The 25,088-nt window shown below is 53.2% G+C and overlaps 3 protein-coding genes across 3 annotated transcripts; 2 read left to right on the top strand and 1 right to left on the bottom strand.

Annotated features, from left to right (window-relative positions):
• Positions 1-1,945: 1,945 nt before the first annotated feature.
• LOC142066226 (fibrinogen-like protein 1-like protein) lies at positions 1,946-4,166 on the bottom strand. The gene is made up of 2 exons (XM_075113432.1): positions 4,052-4,166; positions 1,946-3,010 (listed from the first exon to the last, which is right to left on the bottom strand). Exons 1-2 carry the CDS (start codon positions 4,107-4,109, stop codon positions 2,376-2,378), a joined length of 693 nt encoding a protein of 230 aa, XP_074969533.1. The 5' UTR covers positions 4,110-4,166; the 3' UTR covers positions 1,946-2,375.
• Positions 4,167-9,880: 5,714 nt separating this feature from the next.
• LOC142066285 (fibrinogen-like protein 1-like protein) lies at positions 9,881-15,554 on the top strand. The gene is made up of 4 exons (XM_075113559.1): positions 9,881-9,884; positions 11,549-11,692; positions 13,784-13,846; positions 14,926-15,554. The coding sequence occupies exons 1-4, from the start codon at positions 9,881-9,883 to the stop codon at positions 15,552-15,554; spliced, it is 840 nt and encodes a 279-aa protein (XP_074969660.1).
• A 3,631-nt stretch (positions 15,555-19,185) lies between these two features.
• VPS37D (VPS37D subunit of ESCRT-I) lies at positions 19,186-22,019 on the top strand. The gene is made up of 4 exons (XM_075112701.1): positions 19,186-19,398; positions 20,380-20,551; positions 20,903-20,985; positions 21,152-22,019. The coding sequence occupies exons 1-4, from the start codon at positions 19,276-19,278 to the stop codon at positions 21,638-21,640; spliced, it is 867 nt and encodes a 288-aa protein (XP_074968802.1). The 5' UTR covers positions 19,186-19,275; the 3' UTR covers positions 21,641-22,019.
• The last annotated feature ends 3,069 nt before the right edge of the window (positions 22,020-25,088 follow it).

Here is a 25,088-nt window from a genome sequence, read left to right as displayed (position 1 = left end):
AAATTGCTTTCAGAACCTGCACAGACATGCACAAATGTTCTTCATTTGTTTGGGAACTTCTCACAACTGCTGCAAGTCTCTTGCCAGGAGCAGACCTGAGGCTTCTGGTCAAGTAAGAAAATACTTTCAAAGGGAAAATTTTTCATAAGACTCAAAAGAGGAATTACAGACAAAACTTTCATTTAAAGATGAGAGTTGGGTTTCAAGGTGGGGATCTGTCAAAAAGGGAATGCAATACCACATGGCCAAGAGCAAGCACTGAGGGTCAGAGGAAAGCATCAGCTCAATTCAGCCCTACCAGCTGTGACCTGGAGCTAACCAGAGAGAGCAGGCCAGGCCAGCATCATCCTTCCTTGTTAACTTTGTGAATGCTGGCCTTGGGAGGTAACTAGAAGAGTGGACAGGGGAAAACGGGGCAACTGCACTGCAAGGCCACACATGGTTGGGACATCCGGGGTAGGGTTAAGAGCTGAGGCAGCCTGACATGGCAGCGATCCCAGAAGTTCAAGAGCCCTGGATCAGCTTGGGTGCATACGGCCTTGTTCCAGTGTGGTGATATCTCTGTGCACTGGATAGCTCAACAGCGGACATAGTACCTGTGATGTAGTCTCCTAGTGCTGAGCAGAGAGGAATGATGTCTTGCTGGCTGCACTCTTGCTAATACAGCCCAGGATGCAGTTCACCTTTGACACTGCAAGGGTGCATTGCTGACTCCTGGGAAAACTGCTGTTTATCAGGAAACCTAAGCCCTTTTCTGCCAAGCCTCTCCCCTCCAGTTATGTTGTATGCCCAGGCTGGAGTGCAAATGACTTTTTAAACCAGCAGACATATCTCTCAGTCAAGAAATGCTACTCTCAAGTCAGCTCAAACTGGGAAGCCTTTTTCAACCAGCAGCACCCTCATACATCCACCTCCCCATGCATTCAGGGCTACCGGCTCACAGATGCCTCCAGGGCAGTCGAGGCTGCCTGTGGAGCCTCTTCAGGAACATGGCACTGCCATAGCTCTGCAGGGTGCCTTGGGACCTCAGTCACAGATCTTGGCCTGAGAGTCCCAAGTTGTTCAGGATTCACAGCCACAAGCCTTCTTCAAGCTCAGCTCTTCTTCCAAAGAGGAGAGGAACTGTGGCTTCTTTTAAGCCCTAAGTTCAAACTTCCCTCCATTGCAAAGGAGATCCATAGCCACATTCCCCTCTGCAGCAGAGTACAATGGGACTGACTTACATGCATCTCTCACGCTCTCAGGGAGCCCACCACCCTCTCCACACTCAATCAGTGGTGGTTTCTTCCCTTTCCCAGCATAGAACAGCTACTCAGCTATGGACAGGGACAAACTATAGGCAAGGGTTTTGCAAGACACTGGGCTTTGCTGGCTGTGTTGTCTAATCATAGCCTTACAGCCACAGTTCAGTGCACAGCAGCTGGAACAAGCCATTGGAAGCAATGTTGCCTCCAGAGATCTGAGAAGCAAGCCATAGACAGAATTAGGTACAACAGCTGTACTCAATTGTGTACAGCAACCCTACCAAAGGGAGAAAACCTCCTGTTGCTGGGGACAGTCAGCAGCAAAAAGAATCTGTGTCAGGCCTTTCACTATGGAACACTGAAATATTTCAGGAAAAAAAAAGAAAAATCAGAACAAAACCCTTACTTGCCACACCAGCTCAGCCTGAGAGCAGAATTGGCACCATAGCTGACCTGGACCAACACTGCCTGAGAAATCATCTTGAACCCAGCATCCACCACTCCAGTCCTGGAGGAGGTATGCTCTGCATGTCCTAGAGAGATCTGGTATCCCTTGGGCAGGTGTGTCTCCTGGCCCAGAAGAGGACCTGCATAATACACCTACTTTCCCTTAGGTCCACCACTCTGGAGGTTGGACAGAGTGACCCCACACACACTTACGTGCAGTGTCACGACCGCAAGTAGACACAAGGCAGCAAAGTCTGGCTCCAGGGTTTATTGCAGCTGACTTCTCCCACCATGGGTAGCAGAGCTGTGGGGCATATGGGGCCCAGGGAGGGAGCAGGGCCTGAGCAAAGCAGGGATACACCAGTTGCATAGGGAAGGGAACTTGCACTGCCTCCCCCTCCCCAGGACAGGAGTGGGCACACCCACCCCAAACCAGTGCCTGCATCCCAGTGCTGGCCAGCACTGTGGCACTGGGCAAAGCCGCCTGCGTGCCTGGGGCTCCAGGCAATTGCTCCTGAGCCCCAGAGCTTCTGCGTTTCAACAGGTGATGTTGCGGGAGCTGCAGGCAGCACAGGACATGCAGCAGGGCTGGCACAGGGCTGTTGGCAGGCACGGAAACGGGGCACTGAGCTGGGGATGGTGGCACTCCCACAGCCTCCCGGGAGGCTGGGCGCTGCGGCATGGTCAACACACATCTGTGGGTTTGACCAGGATGACGGAGGAGGTGCAGTCGCCATTATCACAGAATCCTGGCCAAAGGATGTGTTTTTTGGCATTGAGCAGGACGTTCTGGCACCTGTCGTACCACCAGCCCCCGTAGCTGCTGGCGCAGTTCCCGCTGTACTGGTCCTGGTCCCTGTCAGTTGTGCTGAACTTCATGTTGTCGTGTATGCCCCCCTTCTTGGGGTGATAGCTGGTCAGATAGTCATCCCCATCACCAGAAAATCGGCCCAGCCTAAGCGGGTACCCGCTAGCCTCACTCTCCACCCTGAAGATGTCGTACTCAGCATAATGGGTGACGTTGGCTTTATTCCACACGACGAAGCGGACCTTGTAGGTGCCCTGCTGCGTCAGCAGGTGCAGGTACTCAGTACCCAGCCAGTGATCGCCGCGCACATTCCCGAAGCCGTACTTGTAGGTGGTCCAGGATTGCTTCCATGTGATCTCAGTGTCATGAGAGTTTCTCTGGACAACAGTCCACCCCTTGCCTTCGGTGTCCATGTCGCACCACACCACCCGTGGGGGAGACCCTGCCGGCTGGATGACGTACACCCCGCTGGGGCTGGTCTTGCGGAGATGGCTGCAGTCTGCTGGGAACCCTGTGGCAGCAGCAGTGGCAAACACAGGGTGGGGTGGGAAAGAAAATGATCATATGACTCTGTCAGGGCAACAAGGAGCTCCTCTATGGGAGTGAGGGCTCAGGACAAAAAGGGCCGGTTATATCTGTGGCCTACTCCACAGTGTAGACTGGCTTTTCCACAGGGCAAGTGAAGGTCTCTAAGGTGGTGGCTCTGGTAAGAGCCCTAGGATCTCATGAGTTGCTATTTTATTTGGAGCCTTCTAATGCATCTGGCCAAGAAAATAGGGGAAAAAATTCTTCCAGATGCCAGTGGTATATCTGGCCCTCACACAAGGCCCTTGATATATTAAGTGGCAGCTCTTGCAAGGATCAGAAGTGTTCAAAATTCTCCACTGGATGAGGATATGTAATGAAAATTTTCCCTGGTGGCCATGGCATTGCAAAAGAAGGTGAAGTTCTACCTTGATCTCATAGGGATCTCTTCCCCCAGATTGTTGCAGTTTATCTGTTAGCAGGACTGATCTGTCATGACTTACTTCCCAAACTAATTTGCTGTATAGATTGTTTTTCTTGTTTTGTGTCTGATGAGGGACAATTTGCTGTGGGTAATTCCAATTCAGCCTATGAAATTCTGTTTTTCTCAGGCACACAGGTCTTGCAGGGAGTGTAACCCTCCCTTGCAGGGAGGAAGGGAATACTCCTAATCCAAGAAGAGCTAAAAAAAAAATATTGCTGGGAGGTTCTCTCCTAGAACTGAAGTGTAAAAAGACACAAGCACCACAGAGCAATCCTGCCAAGCTATGGTGTTTGGGCAGAAATCCCTTGGTTTCAGCATGGAGCCACCAAGGCAGTGAGGATGGTTTGACAGGTGTCAGGCTACTTACCTTACAAGCCATGGCACAGAAGTTTGTTTGTGAGTTCTTGTGTTGTGCATTACCCTGGGTGCATGCTGGCCTTCCTAGCACTCAGCAGACCTGAAAGTCAGTGCTGAGCTAGGGAGACACTTTCCTGCTCTGCACCTTGGTGCCCAGCCAGTGCCCCCCACCCACCCCATACTCACCACTCCGGGAGCTGGCAGTGGGTACTGCTGGGCCAGCGCTTGCACAGAGAAGAAGCATCGCCACCACTGTGAGTAGGAGGACAAGGTCCCCACGGAGCCAGTTTGTCCCAGCCTGGAGCCCTGGGGAGGAAAGGGCTCAGCACCATTAGGATCCCTGGCCAGACTCCTCTGCCCCTGCCAACAGACCCTGGGGAGTTCGGAACAGAGACAGTAAAGCCACAGGACACAGGCAAGGAGCAGGGGGCTCCCAGGGTGGTGGAAGCTGCAGCTTTGGTGTAGGCTCTGCCCCTGAAGGCCTAAAGTAAGGTGAGAAATGGCTTTGTCACCCTCTTGTCAGCCTCTTCCCTGCACCAGACATCAACCTGCAGATCTGTTCTCGGAAACTACAGACCAAGAGTAGCTAAAAGAGGACAATGATGCAGCTAGATCTGGGGATAGTAGTTTCCAAGGGGTATGGATCACAAGAAATGGTTCTTCTTGGAGTAATCATGCTTAAGCCTTTTATATAAGCCGCTCCAGCCCAATGACAGCTGGTGAGAAACCAGATCCAAAGGATGGGTTGTATTGCACAGATACCAGCTCCCAAGCAGACAGAAGGAAGTCTCCTGGGCCTAGACAGCAACACAAGCCCAAACCCTCTGTGCTGGCCACCAGCACATCCCTACACTCTGCACTAGCTCAGTTCCAGGAGAGATGCCATCATGCCTAGGGAAGGACCCCTGTGCAACCACGTGCCACATGCATTGGTCAGGAAGGGAAAGGACCAAGTTGAAATCTGGGCCTCCACATTAACGTCCCTTGGCAGGACATGGGAATACAGGGCATAGGTAGCCTGAGGAAAGAATAGGCTGGCACCAAGCATGTGTGTCATTTGGTCTCTGGTCTTGCATCCCTTCTGCTACTAGGGTGCCTGGCAGCATGCATCACCCAGGCAAGATCAGGGCTGCTGTCCTGCTAAGCATCTTGTGCCTTTGTATACTCACCCCAGTCAGGTCTCGTTTGAGCCCAGCACCACCCATGAATGCAGTGTGCTGCTGGGAAGATAACTCACCCATCACAACAGCACGGCTGAGCAGAGAGCAGGAACTCAGTAGTACACCCTCCCATACCAAGCTTTCCACGGTGACTTTATAGGCACTGCACACACCCACTTGTGTTTGCACTTGTTATTTGTAGAGGCACAAGGAAGCACTTACAGACTGTGACTTGAGCAGTTTTCAGATCCCATGACAACACAACTAAGCCCCCTGAGGGGAGGGAGGCATGCTCTTCCAACCAGAGAAGTACAGAGTAATCCCCTATTCAATTACTGACTCTCTCAGCTACACAAACACTACATTTGAATTGCCCACTTGAAGCAAATTCTGGAGAGCCATCATCAAAATGAAGTGGAGAGACCCAGCTTTTTAAGGACATACACACAGAAACTAGCAAAGGAGGAGAGATTAGGTGACCTTGGAAAGATGACAACAGGGCCTCAAGAGACGTGCCTGCTTGCTAACTCTCCACTAAGGTTTCAGGATCAATGAGTTAAGTCACTGGGCTGAAACCAGTGTCCATCAGCCAGAAGTCACTGTATACACTGTGTCCCCTGGCACCCCAGTCTGCATGCTCTAAGTAGAGGGCAAGGGTTCCAGGTAACAAGCAGGTGCCTGTGGGTCCATTTGCCATTCTCCTTCCCAATCCCTGTCTTTGGCCTGGTGAGAGCCTGTAGATTTCCCCCCAGCCCCAGCAATGCCAACCAGGGGTTGTTCCCTCTACAGGAGCAAAATGCTCTCAGGACAGACTGTTTGGGAGGGCTGTTCTTGGTGCCAGAAGGTGCAGACAGCTTCATCACTTTGTCAGGCCAATTTTAAGAGGATAAAGATATGGCCCTTCCACTTTCTCCTCCTGTGTTGGTTTCAGTGGCCTACTGACCAGATGCCTTCTTCACGGCACAGCTTTAAACCTGGTGTTCATAGCAAGCCAGTGCCAAGCTGAAGTTCCCACCAAACTTTCTGTACTGCAGGAGCCCACACCAAGCAGGGCAACTTGCAGGTCTTCATGGACAGCAGCATCCAGACCTCTCCAAGGTAACTGATCCCTGGATCAACTTCCATCTGCATCCTTAGATCTCACCCCTGCTTGCTTGATTAAAGGTTGGGAGCCCTTGTCTGCAGCTTCATTTAGTTTGGGAGAATCACAAAAGCAGCACTTCCAAGTCTATGGAGGGAGGAGGGCCCAAGCTGCCCTGCAAAGTAGGACCCCAGGGAGAGGGACCATGCCCCCTTCTTTGAGGGCAGGGGAAGTGGCTGACTTAAGGATTCCCATGGACTGCCACTGGAGCTAACACCAGCACTGAGCAATGCAATGCCTTGGGGTGTGGTGGGGTGCCTGTGGCAGGGCTGGCAGGCAGGCTGCTGCTGGTGAGCCACCACTGGGATCACTGCTGGCAACATGGCTGCCAGATGCTGCGGGAACATGGGCCCCACAGGTCATGGAGAGGAAGTCCTCCCCTGCCCCTGTGTGTTCCCCAGGCTCCACTGGGCTGCTCCAAAGAGATGCAAATGGTATCTCCTTCAAAGAAACAGTGTGTCAACAGGACAGCTGATCTACAGTCCAGCAGAGACTGCAGTTTTGACTTTAGCTCAAATATTCCAGTGGATGGTGTCGTCAAAGCTATCAAACAAAGGTTTTCTAAATCATGCTGACATGGGACTTCTTTCTAAAAAGACAGCTGCAAAAGGACATCTGAGCAGTTACAGGTTGGAAGCAGAGCTGAGGACAGAAACCATTGGTTGCACTCCAGAGAGGCAGAGCAGGGGGCACTGCACAGGACTCATGGGAGAACAAAGGCATGAGCCAACTCTCTGGGACCAGCAAAGGCTGGCTGCTCCCCATGGGCAGGCAAGTCAGAAGCCAAGGGTGAAACCCAAGGAGGTGATGCCCTTGCTGGTGGGGCTCTGTCTTGCCAGGTCTGAGCACAGAGGCAGAGCTGAGTGTTGGCAACAGCTCCAAGCAAGGCAAACAGTCAAGTGGGCCTAAGATCCTGGACAAAAGGTCACAGTGCAAAAAGCAGTGCTGGAGATAAGTTAAAACAGGGATCTGAGTGGTCCATCCAGGAAATAAGCTATCTACAGTGTAGGTCTAAGATCCATGGAGAAAACAAGGCCAGAGAGGGGACTGAAGATCAGACTGGAGTACAATGTGGCTCAGGTAAGGACTGAAGGCTCAGGGCCAAGCTGAAACAGGCCGCATGGGCACAGGTGAAGGTCCCAGGTGGGACTGGTCACCAGCGATTAAGGCCTACTGGTACATTCAGGGTCATGACAGCAGCAGTCCGTCTTGAAAGAGCAAATCACATGGGCCTGGCTAGCTGTACGGTCTTTCATGCTCCACAGGCCCTCAGGGTTTTGCTATAGCTCTGTGAGCGTACAAAGTGGCTTCTCAAGGCAAGTTCTGCTGCAGCTAGCTCTGCATGTTGCACGAGGCTTGGCACAATGGCTGTGCTCCTGCAGAAATACAGAAGCACAGCGGTTGGGGAGGGGGCTTTTCACAGAACTGGAGAAACACAGGGTAACTGAGACCAGGAGGACCTCTGAACATCTGTGGTCTGATCTCAAGGGCAAAGCAGAGACAACTTACAACGGGTTGCTTAGGGTCATGTCTGTGTCAGCTGTGAATATGTCAAGCAATGGAAGTCCCACAACTTCTCTCTTTTTTTTTTTCCAGTTTTTGAACACCCTCAGGCTGAAATTTGTTTTATCTAATTCTAATTTCCCTCCCTTCCCTCTCGCTCTATCCCTGTGCACCTCCAAGGAGAGTCATAGAATCACAGGATGATTTAGGGTAGGAGGGACCTCTGGAGGCCATCTAATCCAACCCCTACTCAAAGTAGGTCTAAAAAATCAGGTCCTTGTCCAGTTGAATCTTGAACACCTCTAAGGATAGAAATCCCACAGCATCTCTCTGGGCACCTGTTCCCATATTTGACCAGCCTCATGTTAAAAAAGTCCATATTTCTAACAACTGGAATTTCCATGTTCCAACTTAGATCCATTGCTTCTCATCCCACCACCATGCACCTCCTTGAACAGTGTGGCTCCATTTTCTCTGTATTCTCCCATGAGGCAGTTGTAGTCAGCAATAAGAATGCTCTTCTCCAGATGGAGCAAGCCCAGTTCTTTCAGATTCTCCTGACACGTCCTGAGCTTCAGGCCCCTGACCAGTCTGGTGGCCTCCACTGGACTTGCTCCAGTCTGTCAATATGTCTCTTGTAATGAGGAGTCCAAACTGAGACACAGTGCTCTGAGGAGCCTGACTCTGTCTGCTCTCCACCATCCCACCAGGTAGCTGTAGGCAGCAACAAAATCCCATCTCAGCCTTCCCTTCTCCAGGCTGAACAAGCCCATCTTTCTCAACCCATCCACATATGTCATGTGCTCCTGTCTCAACAGTCTTGGTGGACTTAGCTGGACTGTTTCTGGAATTTTAGTTGCTGTTGTGGACAGGGGAGCCCCACATAGGACACAGCACTCCAGCTGTTGTCTCACACATGGAAGTGAATAAACCCTTCCCTCAACGTCCTGGCTGCATTTTTATCAGGTGCAGCCCAGGGTGCAGCAATAAACAGATCTGTGCCGCAACTGCGGCTCTTTCAGTGTCAAACATATACTGAGCAGGAGCTGGGCCCCAGGACATAGCTGGGGTTTCAGAGAAACCCCTTCTATGGCCTTCCCCTTGCCTGCTTTGCACATCCTAACCCAAACACTGGCCACAGCACCCTGGAAAAGCTGGCCAGGGACTAGAAGCTGTTGCTGAAGCTCTGCCGAGGGTTGCTGCCTGCCTTTGCTTGCATCTGCTGTTGAGCAGAAGCAGAAGCACAGCAAAGCATGCACAAGAGCCTCTATGACCAGGCAGCCACTCTGAAAATGAACAGCCCATGACAAAAGCCCAGGCTGCTCCTCCACAGGCTCTGGCCATCCTGTGCTGTCCAGCACAAGGTGGGTGCTGGAGTATAGGAGTCCTCATAACTCAGAATACTGTGAGTATCAACCCCCAAGGAAAAGGATGGTCTAGCATTTTCCGTAAGAAATCCATGGTTGTAAGCACTCCTACTAGCAGAGAGGGTCTTGAAGTGAGACCATTTTACATCAGTGTCACGTCACGATTCCCAAAACACCCTTGTGACTGCTGCAAGAGCTGCGGTGCCAGGGGAGACCACAGTGCATGTTGTGCAAGAAGCAGCATGGTGGTGGCAGGCCAGGCACGTCAGGAGCCACCTGGAGTGGCACTTTCTGAATTTCAGTGCACAGTTTGCCAGGAACACTAGAGTACCTCTTCCCTGAAGGGTCTAATGGGGTCCCCAGTGGCTGTTGGCCTTGCAGCCTGCCCTGGAAAGAGTGATTTTCACCTGATGTTTGATTTCCATCCAGGAGGGGGAATGTCATCTTGGTATTTACTTATGAGTTGAAATGCACAGAGGTGCCCAGAGGATGCCGTTCCCTGGGGAAACCCTGCCAGGGCAGGGGGTCAGCCAGGCACTGTAAATCGCTGTTGTTTTAAGGCTTTTGCTTATTGGCACTAAATTATTTGCTTTGCCTCTGAAGAAGGCTCTTCACCTTTGTGAGACAAAGCTTTCATTGTCTGAGAACATATCACTTAATGATGAAGAGCAAATAAGCTGTAAACCACTGGTCTTGTTGCCAATCAGAAGACAAGTGCTGTGGTTTGGGTCTCTGTGCCTCCACCCACTCACCTTCTCAGCCCTATAACTTTCAGGCTGGACACCCCTCCAGCCAGGCCAAACCCCTTCGGCTTCCCGCTCCGCAGGGTCCCTGCAGCGACAGCATGGGTGAGTGTGGGATGGGATGGAAGGGACAGCACTCGTGCATGTGGCTGCGGGTCACAGGGCATCCTGGCACTCTGTCTTCCGCAGGGCTCCTTTCTCCCCACACCCTGGCCATCCCAGCGCCAAGTCCCTTGCATTGTCTGGGCTTGCGGTGTCCTGGGCTGGGAACTGGAGCAGGAGTCTGCATGTTCTGCTATTTTCAAGCTGTATCAGTGTAGCCCTGGAATGCCAGATAGCCCATTTTACAAACCTCATATTTACCAAACCTTATTTGTAATTTTCAGTTCTTGAAGGAAAGTATTAAATACCATAGAATAGAAAACAGATTTTTTTAGATATTCTTGCTTAAGGAGCAATATTGAGCAGATATCAAGATATGGAGGTTAGATGCCTGAAAGCACACTGCTGTCCCCAGAAGAACACCCAGGAGAGACTGATCCTCTCCCCTGCACCTCCTTCCTATCCAGACCTTTCATGACCGTTCATGGGGGAATGGGCCAGCAGTAGAGGCAGCATTGTTTCTCTGGTGGCCTAAAGAAGAGATGTTTTTAAACATATCTCTAAACACAAGTGTATCAAGACACTAAATGGTGTGTAGGAAATGAGAAAGGAATCAGCTGGACTGAATTGTGTTTAAAAGACCTTTGCTGCAAAACTGTAACCAGCACAAATGATTAGGATGGCTCTGAGCATTCCCAGAAGGGGGTGCTTGTCTCTAGGGTGGCTGCAATCGCACACAGCGGTTCCAGGACAGCATCATTGGTCATTTTCCTTCTCAGTCATCTCAGGGAACAGTGCCAAACCCAGGTATCCCAGGGCAGTGCAATAGGTTTCGCTCTGCTCCTTTTTGAATAGTGGAGGGATCACATTGGTAATCTGCTAGGGTGAGCTACATCTGTCATACCATGAACAAATCTCCCCATGGTCAGGTGTCTCCACAGTACCTCACTCTCTAAGAATCATGATAAGCTTTCTATTATTTTATTTAGATTTAATATTGCAAAAACTGTGCTGGTTTCCCTAGCTGATCTGAAAATGAACAAACCAGAGCAGCTGGCTACATATGGAAATTTTGAAGTAGCTGTATAACCTTACATAATTTGCACCAGCCCGGCAGAAATTCCTGAAAGTTTATGCTGCCCCTCTCCGTCATGCTGCTTTCATGCAGAGTAGAGAAATACACACAGCCCTGCCTGGGGCTTGTTCCCACGCAGTCATCTGGGTTCTTACTGCCTACAAAGCTGGACTGGAGGCAGGCGTAGTCCCAGGTTACACCATGTGAGTGTGTCACAGGAGCGTGACAGGAGCTGGGAGGAAAAAGGATTCCTCCTTCCATGCTCACCCTGCTCGTTATCTCCAGCCCCAAGACTTGGTTTTTACAGGGATTTCTGATTACAGTCACTTTGGGTTTGGACAAGGTTTTTGTACTTCTTCTGTCTCAAAGCCACCAATAGCAGGTGTCACTGACAATTACTTCTGCCAATGACTATGCGACAGCTCATCTAAATGAGTGAATTGGGGCTTATGGCTCCAAGAAGGAGCTCTACACATAAAGAATTTTATTTTCCTAATTTACTCTGCCAGTAAAGGATTCAAATGAGATTCATGGCTCTCTAATGGAAGAGTCACGATCACTTTCTTCTTTTCCTAATCTCTTTCCATTTCAGCTGCCCAACGCCTTTGTCTCCTGCTTTTCACCTGCCTGCTGGCCCTGGCAGCATCTCTGCCTGCCTTTGACATTAAAAACTTGCATCTCCTCAATGGCACGCTGGATGAAATCATGAATGTTCCCCCAGAGTCCTCCCAGCTTGGTAAGTATACCAAGTATACCATATTTTATCCCTACAACAGGGAAAGGCAAACAAGGTCACATTCAGTCAGATCCTACACAGACCTCCTCACCAGCCTAACCACGCTCTGTAACATGGAGGAAGGACTAAATATTCCTCTATGTGTGGGCAGTGCCAATGCAGTGTAGGTTCTCTTCCTGGAACAAGAATCATCTCAGAGTTCTCCTCTGCTTGCTGCCTGTCTCCTCTCCTGTCTGGCATGAAGTTCTTCTGCCCATAAGTGAGTCCAATAGCGCAAAGCCCAAGAGTTCACAGGATCCCTGGAAATGGGACAGGTTCGGTCTCACTGGCAGCAAGACAAAGCCAAGGGTGTTGTTGACCATGGGGTCTTCCTTGGAGAAGCAGTGTTAAAGCTGTTAAGGCAAACAATCACAGCGTGTTTTGAGGACATGGAGAACAGTAGCCACCTCTGGAAATCACAAGGTCAGTGGAGAACTGAATTCAGAAGAGAAGTGAACGCAAAGAGTAACTAAGTGAAGTTAATAAGAAGAGCCTAAGCAGTGGCACTGACACAGAGCAATCAGCCAGGTGATAGCACAGAGTAACCCACAAATACCAGGGTATATTGGAGCAATGAGGAAGCCTCCAGGAAATGCTTCTGGAATAAACTGGGGGCTGTGGGTGGTACATGGCATAACAGAAAGGACTCATTCCCTTCCAAGGGAGGAAGAAAAGTTCTTGGCAGAAAAGCTCCAGGTCCAAGTGTTCGATGCTGGTTTCACATCAACTTTCACTGCAAAGGTCAGCTGTCAGAAAACTGCTGAAACAGGGAGCACCCATGACAGAGACAAGAGCTTGGGCTTCACCAAGAACTGCAAGTTTGAGTAGGGAAAGGGGGCGTGCTCTGGACCTCACACTCATCGCTCATCCAGACAACTGGTAGGATACTCTGAAACCATTGAGCAGCACGAATGCAAGATGGGTAAGCAGGGAGGCATGCCAGAGAAGATAGGCTAACATTCAAAAGTCTTGACTCACGGAGTAATGCTTCCAAATGGATGGGAAGTGAAGGCAGAAAGGAGTAGGGGCAGACTGTGGCTTACAAAACGAACACGAGTGAACAGCTTCCTATGGCTGTAGTAAAAGTAAATACCATGGCAGGAAAGTCCCCTAGACCACATTACATGAGTGTTTCCCACTCCACACAGGCTTAGGCCAACCAGCACGTTCACTGCTGGGCTCGAGGCACATTTGGAGATTCAAAAGGAAAGGGTTCAAAAATCTGCCAGGCAGACTGTGTCAGGGAATGGTGAAGAACTGAGTTTAGTCCCCAAAATCAGAAGACCATGGAGGAGGAAGTGATAGCAATTTTACAGTCTGTCTGGAGGAAAAAGTGTACTCTTGGTGTAGTAAGAGAAGGAATGGGCTTATACACAGTGCAAGAGGCTTAAGTTAAACACTTCATAAGGGAGGGGATAGGAAAACACCAGCTGAGAGTGAAAGCAGGGGCAGGTATTTGACAATGTCGGAGAGCAGCGGCTGCAGGGTTAGGTGCCCGTTTCAGATAGGGGACAGGAATGGCTCTTGTGATTCCATAAGCGTGTGATTTATTCCTCTATGTTATAGCCATCAGTGGATACACAGAACATGTCCTTGCAAAAGAATTGCATTAATTCACTCTAAACCATTCTTTCTTCCAGCAACACCCATCCAGCAGAGCCCCCCTCCGAAATCCTGATATCTGCACCAGTTTTCAAATATCTGCTTTCATGTTTCTTCCCTCTCTAATCCCTCTTCTTCCTGAGTCCCTTTCTAACTGCTTGTACTGCACTTCAACAAACATCTTTCCAGTGTTGCCACCACCATTCAGCGTCTTCCCCACACACAGTGTGCCCAAATCCTTCTCACCAAGGAAGCATCTGCCCCATTCTCACACCCCATAAATTCCCACAAACTACCAACTGGCTGATATCTGAAATGGAGGAGTCCCTCCAGAATTAGGAGCAACAACAGAAAAACAGGAATATGATCTGGAGAAGATCATGCTGTCCCAGCAGGCATCTGACATGTCTACCCTCAACACTCCTGTCTCCTCTGTTCTTGTTATTTCAGATAATGGTGGCGAAAATGTTCGACAGGTCAGAGACGTTGCCCCCCACCCACTGGCAGGCCGTGGTAAGTCTCTTCTCAAGGAGTACATCTGCTCATAAGGTTTCATCGTCGCTGTGCTAATGAAGAGCTCTCAGCCATCCATGTCCTACATGTGCACTGGCTCCTCGTTGATTTTCTGATATGCTGCAGAGGCGCCACAGCTTATAACCTCAGTGGGACTCTATTACCAGCCATGTCCTGGACTCAAGTAGTGGATGAGGATCTTTAGCATGGGGAAATTTCCCCCAAACTGGAAAGTGATGATTAATTATTGCCCTTTGGGAAGTGGTGATTGGTTATTTTCCTATTTTCACTATACATTTAATAAGAAGACTGGGTAAGACAGGGACTGACTGTGTTACTGAACTGACTGAGTCAACATTAGCCCATAGGACCACAAGATAGGTCCGATCTGGGTAGGAATAACCAGCAGCAGAGGTACTGGGAGTGGAGCAAGTCCCTTCGCAGAAGTGGGTAGGCATACTCAGCTATTTGATGTATAAGGTACTGACACTCTGGAGCATGGAAAGGCCATAATCAAATCAAACAAGTGTGAAAGTCTCTAAAAAGCTACTCAGGTAAGTGCAGAGAAAACCTGTTTACTCTATTGAGAACACAAGGGCTGATTTAATTATCGGCAATATGGATGTCTTGATCACTCTCTCTCCAGGGGTTCTAAGATTGCTATTAAGCTTTAAAGCCTCCATGCTGTAACAGCAAATGGCTTTATAACCCAGATTTGCATTTGTCTGTGTGGTGATACATCACCTGCATGCTAAGGCAAATCACCATAGCACTGGAAGACTGAATCCAACCTGGGCTGGGGTGCATTTTGTGCTGGGCAAAGGCAATGTCCGGCTTGGTCTCACCAGGCCAAGATGTTTTGGCAGTATGCCCCCATCTGTTTGAATCATGTCTTGGGAAGGTATGAAGCCTAACTCTTACATTGATCATTTCAAGATTTTGATTTACTCCTGTGAGCACATGGCAGGAATACAGCACAAGAATGTGTGTGCAATAGGATATAGGCACAAAAGAAATAAAAGGTACTTCCAGTGTCTCATTGTGTGGTATTTAATAACCACCACTGTTTCCTACCCCAGGTTGGCCAAAGGACTGCAGTGAGATCCCTGCTGGCAGCCACAGTGGTGTCTACATCATCCAGCCAAAAGGGCTCCACCACCTCGTTGTGTACTGTGAAATGAATGTGACAAATGGGGGCTGGACAGTCATCCAGAGAAACCAGAAAGAGACACTAGTCACCTGGGCCGAGTCCTGGAGCACCTACAAGTACGGCTTTGGGAACGTGCGCAGCGAGTACTGGCTGGGCACTGAGTACATTCATCAGATCGCCAAGCAGAAGGTCTACCAGGTCAGGTTTGTCATCCAGGACTCCACAGACAACATCAATTTTGCAGACTACAACCTCTTCAGTGTGGAAGATGAGTCCCACGGCTACCGTCTAAGGCTGGGCTCCTACACAGGGACAGCAGGGGATGCTATGACCTCAGACAATCCCAACACCATGCACGACAACATGAAGTTCTCCACAAAAGATCGTGATCAAGACACTTACAGTAAGAACTGTGCCTATAGCTATGAGGGCGGGTGGTGGTACTCAGCATGTTATTCTGTGCGGCTGAATTTCAAGGGCAGCATGACATGGGGCAACCTGTGCAAAGGGAACTGCAAATCCTCCCTTATCCTCATCAAACCAGCTTCATATTGTTAGTGCTTCTTCCCCCTCCTGTCCACACTGGACACTCTGCAAAGGCTCTGTGTGACCAAAGAGCTTGAGCCTTTCTGGAGCAGATTGAGGAGCCCAAGAGTAGTAGGGTTTTAGTGAAATGCCACTTTCCAATTCCCCTAAGTGCAGGCTCCCCTTCTGCTCAGCTCTTTTCCCCTGTGCTTGCCAATGATTCCTTGTTATTATGTTTATAATCAAAAATAAAAACATCACTTGTGAAATCTGTGGATTCCACATATGCCTTCCCTATGGGAGGAAGACACTCAGCCCTGGAGTGACTTTTCATCAGAGTTTCCTAGCTGCCTCCAGAACTCACAGCAAGCAAAAAAAGTACATGCCACAAATTCCCACATACTCTGCAGTGTCTGGGAAAGCATCCCCAATAAATTTGCTTCCTTGAGGTCATTCTCCATTAATGAACATCTGTACTTTATCTCTGATGTGCTCCCACCAAGACTTAAGAAATCCCATGTCAGGTTCTAGGACTGGAGTCTTGGGGCTGATGGAGGGAAAAAACCTTGAGTGGTTCTCACAGGAATGGATGTAAGAAAATTAAATCTGGTTACACTGAGATAAAGGGCCTGTGATCTGCACAGGAGTGTTCAGAGGGGACCTGTCATATGGGATAACTCTTCCCACATCATCACCACGTTCACAGTCCAGGGTCAAAAGCTGTGGCAATGTCCTGATGCCAAGGTCTCCCTCCTGTGGGAGTTCTGTGGGATTCCTGTGGGAATCTGTCAGGATTTGTTCCTCACTACCTGTCTGTCTGCACAGTCATGCTTTGATCCTGCAGAAACATGATTTCAAAGTGTCATCAATAGATCTGTCTGCTGTGACTGAGAAACAGTGAACTTAAATGGAAGCAAAAGGGAAGCAGGTTAGGTGTTAGGGAGTATTTACATTAGGAGACACTAATGAGGGAAGAGCTCATTACAGGAATGGGTTCACCATACCCAAGTTTCTGAGATCAATTTAGATGAACCTTTGCCAGAAAAAGTGCAGACAGAGCTGATGCTGTGAGGCTGCAGGACAGGGTCTCTACAGCTCCTCCATCCCACAACACTCTGGCACTGCCAGCACAGACTGTTTGAGAAGCACTTTCACCTTCACAAAACATTACTGGCCTTGTCTTGGGGCAACACAGCACCAGCAGCGAGTTCCACTTCCAGGACCAACAGCTAAGGGAAAACCCAGCCCTTGATTGCCAGCGGCAGAGCCTAGTGCCCACTGGGAGCCATCCAGAAAAGTTTGAGAAGTCAGAAAATACTGACAGAAGTGAGCAGTGGAGGATCTCTGAGCCAGAAAGTACCTTACACTGCTCCAGAGAACTGGCCTCAGCACTGCAGAGCACAGGGAGCACCTGCACCTAGGAATGACTGAGGAAAACGAGAGCTCAGGGCTACTTCTACTGAAAGCAGCTCTCGGGTGAAGCAGGCTGCACTCACTTTCCTGAGAGCCTCCAGCACCCAGCGCTGAGCCCCCCCAAACCAGAGCACAGGGGACTGGTGGGACCTCAGAGTACAGCCCATGCCACAGTCTCCTGCTCTGGCTGGAGTCCCCACTTGGCCTTGGAAGGTGTCCCTTCAGAGGCTCTGCAGTGTCAGATGGCCATCTCCAGAGATGGGAGCATCTCCAGCTTGATGGTAAATTTGGCAACCCAAATTCAATGAGACATAGCCCTCTGCAGCCTGGTCTGGTTTCCGGATGAACTCTGCCATGCAGAGATTGAACTATGAATCCCAGAAGTGCCTCTCCCAACACTAGTTATCTTCTAAGACAGAGGGACATTCACCCTGAGCAAAGGCCTTGCCTGCCTTGGATTGAGCACCACAGCACAGAGAGCCAGGGGGCACAAGGCAGCTCTGTGATGGACTTGACATTGGCTGGAAGAGAGGCTCTCCTGCACCAGGGGTATAAGATAGTAGTGCCAGGTGGAGGATGGCTGTCAGGACGGTGCCCCCACCCCACCCCTGGTGCCCCCAGAGTGGATTTGCCTTCCAAAGTCAGCAGGCTCAATGACATCAGGTGGCACTGGGCAGACTGTGAAATGACACTGCTGCTGCTGCTGGGCCTCTGGGATTCCCAAGCAACAGGCAAAACTGGAGTTGAATTTGCACTGCTGGACTAAGGAGCAAATGATCCTCGTCCCAGAAGTGGTATCTTCTGCTAGGGCTCTCCAAAGGCAGTGGAAAGACACTGGCCAAGAGATGCAGGAGAACATCGCAAAATATCCTCACAGTACAACAGAGCTGGCACCCACCAGCCCAGGAGGATGGGCTCAACAACTGCGTGTCTCTGCATTGATGTCTTGTGCCTCCACCACAGCACATCCCAGTGTACAGACAGGTTCTCATCTCTCCTACAAAAGCACCAGTTCCACACAGCCCCTTATACCAAGCTACCCATCCAATTGCTTCCTGAATCCTGCTAGGCTCTTGGCCACCCAGAAGCAGTGACCTCCAGCCCCCGGCAGCATCCTGGCAGCTTCCTTTCACTCAGCTTCAGCAGCCAGTGTCAGTTTGAGGTGACATCTGAAGTCAAGCAGTGGACATTAAATGCTGTCTCCCAGCAGATATTTGCTCCATGGAAATGTCCTGGCAAGGACAGAGCAGTCCCCACCCCAGCTGCAGTGCATGGCTCTCCCTGTAGCTGTGGTTTTCACTAAGGTAAAACTTCCCTGAGAAGCAAACCCAACCTCCCACGAGCTCTTGGTTTGCTACTTTTCCCCAGCTTCTCCACCACATCTTTTACTTAAGAGTAAGAAGATACAAAGATACAAGGAGAGCTTCCAGCACAGAGATGTCCAGAGGTGGAACTGATAGTCCTCAGGCAGGTTTCACGCACCGTGAATTTTTCTTTCAGGTCTCTGAATCCCTGCAAACGTTTAGTGACCACAACGCCCTGTGGTGAGCAGTTCCCCATCACAACTGGGGCAGCTCTCCCCCCTCTCCCTTCTCCAGGGGATGAAGGGGGCCTGCACAGAGCCCATAGTGACAGGGTGCCTCATTGCTCTCTCTCCTCTCTCGTGAGCCGATGTGTACAGCAGTGCCAGGATATCCACAGGATGCACAAGAGCAGTGCCATGAAGTACAGGGTGAAATCAATACAGTGACAAGTGGGGTGCACACACTGTGATGCAGTACAGGGCACACACAGTGCAGCGCAGGATGCACATAATGTGCTGCAGTGCAGGATGCACGTAGTGGGGTGCAGGATGCACAGAGCGGACTGCTGTGCACAAAGTGGGGTGCAACGCAGGATGCACAGTGCGGGTTGCAGCACCGGATGCGCACCGCGGGGTGAAGGGCAGGATGTACACAGCAGGGTGCAGGACGCATACAGCAGCGCGCTGCGCACAGGATGCACAGAGCAAGAAGCAGGGTGCACACAGCGGGGTACAGTGCAGGATATACACAGTGGGGTGCAGTGCAGGATACACACGGCGGGGTGCAAGCTACGCATGGTGAGGTGGGGTGCAGGATGCACACGGCGTGGAGCAGAAGTCACACAGCGGGGTGCAGTGCTGGTCCCCCCCGCAGCCGGGGGCGGCGCGGTGCAGAACCGGGGCTTCTTGTGCTCAGCTGCGGCTCCTTTAAGGCCGGCGGGGCCAGGGGGCGCGGCGCGGCGCGGGGCGGGGTAGGGCAGGGGCGGGGGCGGCGGCACCCGGTGGCGGCAGGGGGGTATCCCGGGCCGTGCCTGCCCCATGTCCCGGCCCCCAGCGCCGCCCGGCTCCCCGTGCCTCTTCGGGGCCCTCAGCACGGCTCAGCTCCGCGCTCTGCTGCAGGACGAGCCCCGGCTGCAGCGGGCCGCCCGTCTCTGCAGGAAGGTACGGCCGCGGGGAGCCGGGGGGGAGCCGGGGGCCGGGTCCCGCAGCCAGTCGAGCGAGGCCGGGCAGCGCTTGCCCCCAGCGGGGCTTTCCCGGTGCGCGGGATGGAGCCGCTCGCAGCCCGGGCACCGGGCATCACCCGCCGGTCCCTGGCACCGCTGCTCCGCGGTCTTCCCTCGATACCTGACATTCCGCCCACCGAGCCCGGGGGCTCTGGAGGAGCAACAAAACCCACCGGCTGGGCTGGGGTGGCCGCGGGGAAACCGCCGCTCGGGCGTCCGGGCCGGCGACTGCCCCGGGGCTCCCGGTGCCGCTCGGGGCTCCCGCAGCCATCGCCCGCCAGGCATCCGCAAGCCACCAAACCCCTGAGCAGGGCCACAGCCGCTGCCCCCACTGTTCCCGCTGCTCCCACTGTCCCGCGATTTGAGGGGGGGGGGGGGGGGGGGGCTGGGAGGCCCCGGCCCCTCGCCGTGCCCACCACATCTGGCTTCACTCCCCGCAGCTGGGATGAGCCCCGAGTGCTCCCTGGCTCCAGTGGATCCTGGAGCTCCTGTGGGAACACGTTCAGGTTATTCTGAAATCATTCTCAGCCTCATTTCAGCATCTTTCCCCTGGGCCTCTCAAAGCGCAGCCCGGCACCACGCTCTGCTGCCCTCTCTGCGTGGGTGGAAGGTGTGCGTGCAGTGAGAGAGGGTGTGTGTCTCTCTCCTGACATCCTTGTTAGCTAACGAGCCCTTTCCTCTGCAAAGGAGGCTTTGAGGTTTGCCACATCCGGGGTAAGCTGCCCTGTGCTGTGGGTAGCCCGGGTCCAGCTGTTGCATTCCTCCCGGGATCTACCTCCTTTCCAGGCAGAGCAGAGGGATGGGGACAGTGCAGGAGGTGAGGGTTTGCCCATGGATGGAGACAGACTCCCTCCCAGGCTGGCAGCTGTGACTTGTTCTGCGCAGTGCTAACACCCCCACCCCCTTCCCATCCCCACAGTTTCAGAGTCTGCAGCTGGAGCGGGAAATGTGTTTGGCTTCAAACTGCACCCTGGCCAGGGTGAACCTGTCCATGCGCCCACGGCTGGAGGATGGGAAGGCTTCCCTAGCCATCAAGTACCAGGAGCTGCGGGAGATACGAGAGGCATGTTGGGACAAGCAGCAGCGCCTGGGTGAGTGGGGTGCAGCCAATGGGACAAGGCAGAGCCCAGCATGGCCACAGCAATCTGTGTTAATACAAGAGCTTGGGTGGGCTTGGCGCCCTTGAACCTGCCCCAGGGAAATGGCCCAGCCATGATCAGGAGCACTGGGGGGTGATGCTGCCTGTGACATAGCCAGCCCTCGGCTGGGACTGATGCCATGGTGGGATGCAGGTCTCAGTGTGCAGGTGGCTCCAGGGATGTGTTTGGGGGTGTTTCAGTTCAAAGGGGGAACTGTTGCTTGGTGATGGGAAAGACCACAGCCTCAGAAGTAGGCATGTCTGGGGGGAGGTTTGTTGGCAGCCCTGTCCTCTCCCAACACAGAGGCATACCTGGAGAACTGGAGCCCGCAGAGCGCCCTGGGCCAGCTCCAAGCCAAGCTCAGTGCCTCTGAGGCAGAGTCGGAGGTGAGTCAGGCAAGACCCCGGGTTGCTGCCTCACCTGGGCCCCGGACTCCTCCCCACACCCTCCCATGTGCCAGGCCCTGGAGAAGAGGCCAGGGAGGGGCTCAGCCATCTGGGTTCCCTCCCACGGCTCTCTTGACTTGATGCTGTCCTGCTGCCCATCCCACAGGCACAGATAGAGCAGTTCCTGGCCCAGGACCTGTCCCTCGATTCCTTTCTGGAGTCCTTCTGCCAGAGCCGCACGCGCTCTCATGTCTGCCGGACGCAGCTGGAGAAACTGCAGGAGCTGTTGCAGAAGGACCAGGTGGGCAGGGGCCCTGCGGGCCCTGCAGGGCGCCCAGGTACCCTGGCTAGCCCAGCACCAGCCCACCTTGCCCCGCTGCGGAGCGGAGTAGCCCCCAAAGCTTTTGATCTCTCCTATGGCTTTGTGCCTGCCTTTCTTATCCCCTCGGAGGCTGTTGTGCCCTTCACCGTGCCAGCTGCACCTGCCAGACACCATCTCCCAGCCCTGGGACACCAGCCAGGATCTCCCTGCTCTGAAATCCCCAGCCTGGGCTCACCCCTGTGCCTGTTCAGACAAATCTCCCTGCTCAGCCCCCAGCCCTTCCGCAAGCAGCAGCAGCCACGACACCAGAAGCAGAAGCCTCCATACTGGTAGCAAGGCATGTCCCTGCTCCTGGCCCTGTGCCTCCACGGGGGCTGCGCATGAACACCCTGGCCAGGGAGCACATGTGGTGCAGGCACAGCTTCAAGGGGCTGCGTTGTCTGTTGGGCAGGCACAGGGGTGGGTGCTCACAGGAGGATGGAGGTGCTTGGTGGGATGGGGTGGGTGCTGTGGCTGGGCAGTGGGTCCCCACACCTCAGGAGCTGCCAGTGCAGGGAGGTCTCTGCATTCACAGCAGGAGGAACAGTGACAGGAGATGGGGGCGGGTGGTTTTTAGGGATGTCAGTGGGCTCAGTTGGGTGGGAGATAGCAAGGAAAAGGGCTCAGGAGCACTGGGCGCCATGTGTTTTTTAAATAAAGGCTCTTTTCCATGCTCTGCATTACCCTTTGGCTCTGGCTATGAACAGGGAGGAAGTGGTTGTGGGGGGTCACTTGTCAGGCTTGGAGGTGACTGGCAGTCAAGGAGGGTCCTCCAGCCTGGGGAGCCCCCAGGCATTGCACCTGCACTTGGCTCTGCCCATCAGCACCCTGGGGAAGGCGAGAGCCACCGCAAGGTGGGCAGAGACCAGTGAGCATGAGTTTCCCCCCAGGCGGGTGCCACAGACCACCTCCCAGCAGGTTGGCCCCACATATGGTGAAGACTTCTGGCAACCAGAGATGCTTCATGCCAGCAGCTGAGCCCTTAACACCATGCAGGGTTACACCCCACAGCCAGCTGGGCTTGCTCATGGCTCTGCAGCAGCTGGTTTCATCAGCCTGCGTGCAGCCCTGCAGGTCTTAGTACCCATTCTCCATCCGCCCTCTCATGCTAGCTCTGACTTCAGCCACCACTGGAAAAGGCAGCAGGAGGCCTGAGCTCACCCTGTTTCATCCCAGGCTCCTCTGTTGGCAGGCAAGGAGATGGTAGTCATGGGAATATCTGGGGTTTCACAGAGCATCTCCTGCTTTCCTGGTCCCACCAGCCTCAGTTTGGGCTCAACCTGTCAATAAAAGGTCCCAGGACATGCCTGATTGCTACAGTCAAGCTCTGTGGCTTGGTACATGCCAGGAAGAAGGACTGTATTAAGGCTGGCAACCACAGAGTAAGAGCTTGGTTGGGTTCCCATAGCAGCCCCACAGGGCTAACCTAACCAGAGAAATAAGGGGACCAAGCAGGAGCACTTAGGAGGCCAATTGGTCTATGTGGGACATCTGTGCTGTGTCTGGAAGGGGCTGCGATACACAGGCAGCCCTGTCCCACCCAGGGATTCCCCAGACAGTTGTCCAGGCTACTGCAAGGGCTGCACTGGATGCTGTGTGAGATGACCAGAGCTGTGGGTGCAGCATGGGGATGTGGGCCCAAGTGACATGTGTGTATTGAGCTATGAGGGCTCTGAGTACCCATACACAAGGGGTGGTGGGGGATAAGCACAAGGCTTCTCCCTGGGTATCTGTATGCCCACCTGGGAGAGGAAGGCCACTGTAGCACTTGTCTCAAGAGGAAAGGACCACAAGGTGATGGCATGAGGATATGGTGCCTGCAGAAGCCCAGAGCTAGGCACCGGTACAGGCTGAATACCAGCTAAAGGCAATGCTGACAAGCTGTGTCACTGCCCTGCAAGGTGGGACCAGGCACAGTACTAGGGATGGCACTAGCGCATATGTGACCATGCACGAGGAGCCAAGCCGCCTGAAAACCAGCCAGGCACAACCCTGTTCTCCCCAGCCAGTGGCTGCCTTGCACAGCTCCCCAGGGCTGGGAATTCCCAGGCAATCCTGCCTGGGTCTGTTGCTAGCTCCAGGGCAAACTTTCCTGGCCCCAAGCACATACCAAGTCACCTTCTGGCAAAGAAAAATGCAGCCCCATGAGTGTCAACCCTCTCAAGGACAGCAGCCGCCTCTCTCCAGCCCAGGGAGAATGAGTGTGTCCCACTGGAGCTGACAGCACTAAAAGTAATGTTCCAAAGAACAAAGCAGGCTGAGCTGCTGTGGCCCTGGCTGGCTGCAGCACCCGCAGATACCTACCCTGATCAGGTAGCCATGGGCAGGCCCTAGCAGCCCTGTGATCCAGCAGGGCTGTCACCACCCCACTTCAGCCAATGTCCTTTCTCCACTGGAAAACTGCCAAGCAAATCAAGACCCTGGCGTGGGGAGGTTCCTCCAACACTGGTGCTGGTCCTGTCCAGTCCAGAGCATGTACTGCCCTAGGCAGGTGGCTGGACCCCCCAGTTGCAGTGGCCCCAGAAGGGAGTGTACGTGCAGCATTAGTGCACCCTGCACCTCTGGGAAACACAGCAGCAGCTTGTGTCTGCCTCTTTGCTCCAGAGTGTGCGGTCAGTGCCTCACTGGCAGCTCCAACCCCTTCCACAGGCAGGCCCGGGATGAGAACAAAGTCCTATGCAGAGCACAAGAAAGGGACATTGGTAACAGGCAGGAGCTGGCAGAAGCACAGTTGATCCCTCTGTGCCCTCCTCGCCTGCACAGTGTTCTCCCTGTGTGCACCAAGAGCTGCCTGCCCTGCAGGGCCACTTCGAGGGAGGTCAATGCGCCTCCAGTCAGCCTGGGGAGGAGGAGGAAGCATTGCCACCAGGTGTGCACCTGCATTCATTTCTATACTGGGCCAGGCAGCAGCCTGGGGCCAGCTCAGCCCCTCTGCCAGCTAGTGTGCAGCTAAACTCAGGAGAGGCAGGCAGGGAGCTGGCCCTGCCAGCTCTGTGGCCTCCCTAGCCCACCCAGGCCTGGCTTTTCAGAAGCCAGGCTGGGCAAGCAGCAGTCCCCAGCCCAGGAGGGACAGGACACCTTGAAGAGAAGGGGCGCCCCCAGCACAGGCAGCCTCCAAAAGAGACTCTTTGAGCTGCAACACCGGGTTGGGGGGATATAAAACACCAGGCTGGGGTCAGCCAGCAAGGGTTGGTGCCAGGGTGCCCCAGCTCCACCCCCCCCCATCCCCCCCCCCCCCCCCCCATGCTGCAGGCGCTGCACAAACAGCAGGGCTGTTTGTTAACAGAGGAAACTCTATTAACAGTTAACTCTGTTAACAGAGCAGTCACTGCAGGTGATACTGTTGAAGGGAGGGAGAGCTGCCCCCCCGCCTGCCATCCACGGGTGCTGCCAACTGTTTGGCCCTTCCCGGGTGGGCAGAGCCACCACAGGCTGCACAGGCCAGCAGCAGCAGGCCCAGGGTGCTGAGCTCTGCCCACAGATCTCAGGGCAGGTGAGGGCTGGGGCTGTCCCAGGTGCTCTCACCTCACCCTGCTCCCTGCCAGGTCAGACCCTCCTGAGAGGATGAGATAGTTACTCCTCCAGTGCTGCTCAGGACCGTGCTCACCCAGCCTGCAGCTCCTTGCCTCTGCCCCTCATGCCCCCAGCCCAGCTGACAGCCCCAAAGACCTCCCAGGAGTCAGGTTTAACCCCTTCCTTCCCAAAGAGCAGCCCAGCTCCTCCAGATGGAGGGAAGAGGTCC

This window comes from Phalacrocorax aristotelis, chromosome 18, assembly GCF_949628215.1.
Source record: "Phalacrocorax aristotelis chromosome 18, bGulAri2.1, whole genome shotgun sequence".
Classification (NCBI taxonomy): domain Eukaryota; kingdom Metazoa; phylum Chordata; class Aves; order Suliformes; family Phalacrocoracidae; genus Phalacrocorax; species Phalacrocorax aristotelis.
This window is presented reverse-complemented; position numbering and strand designations above follow the sequence as displayed.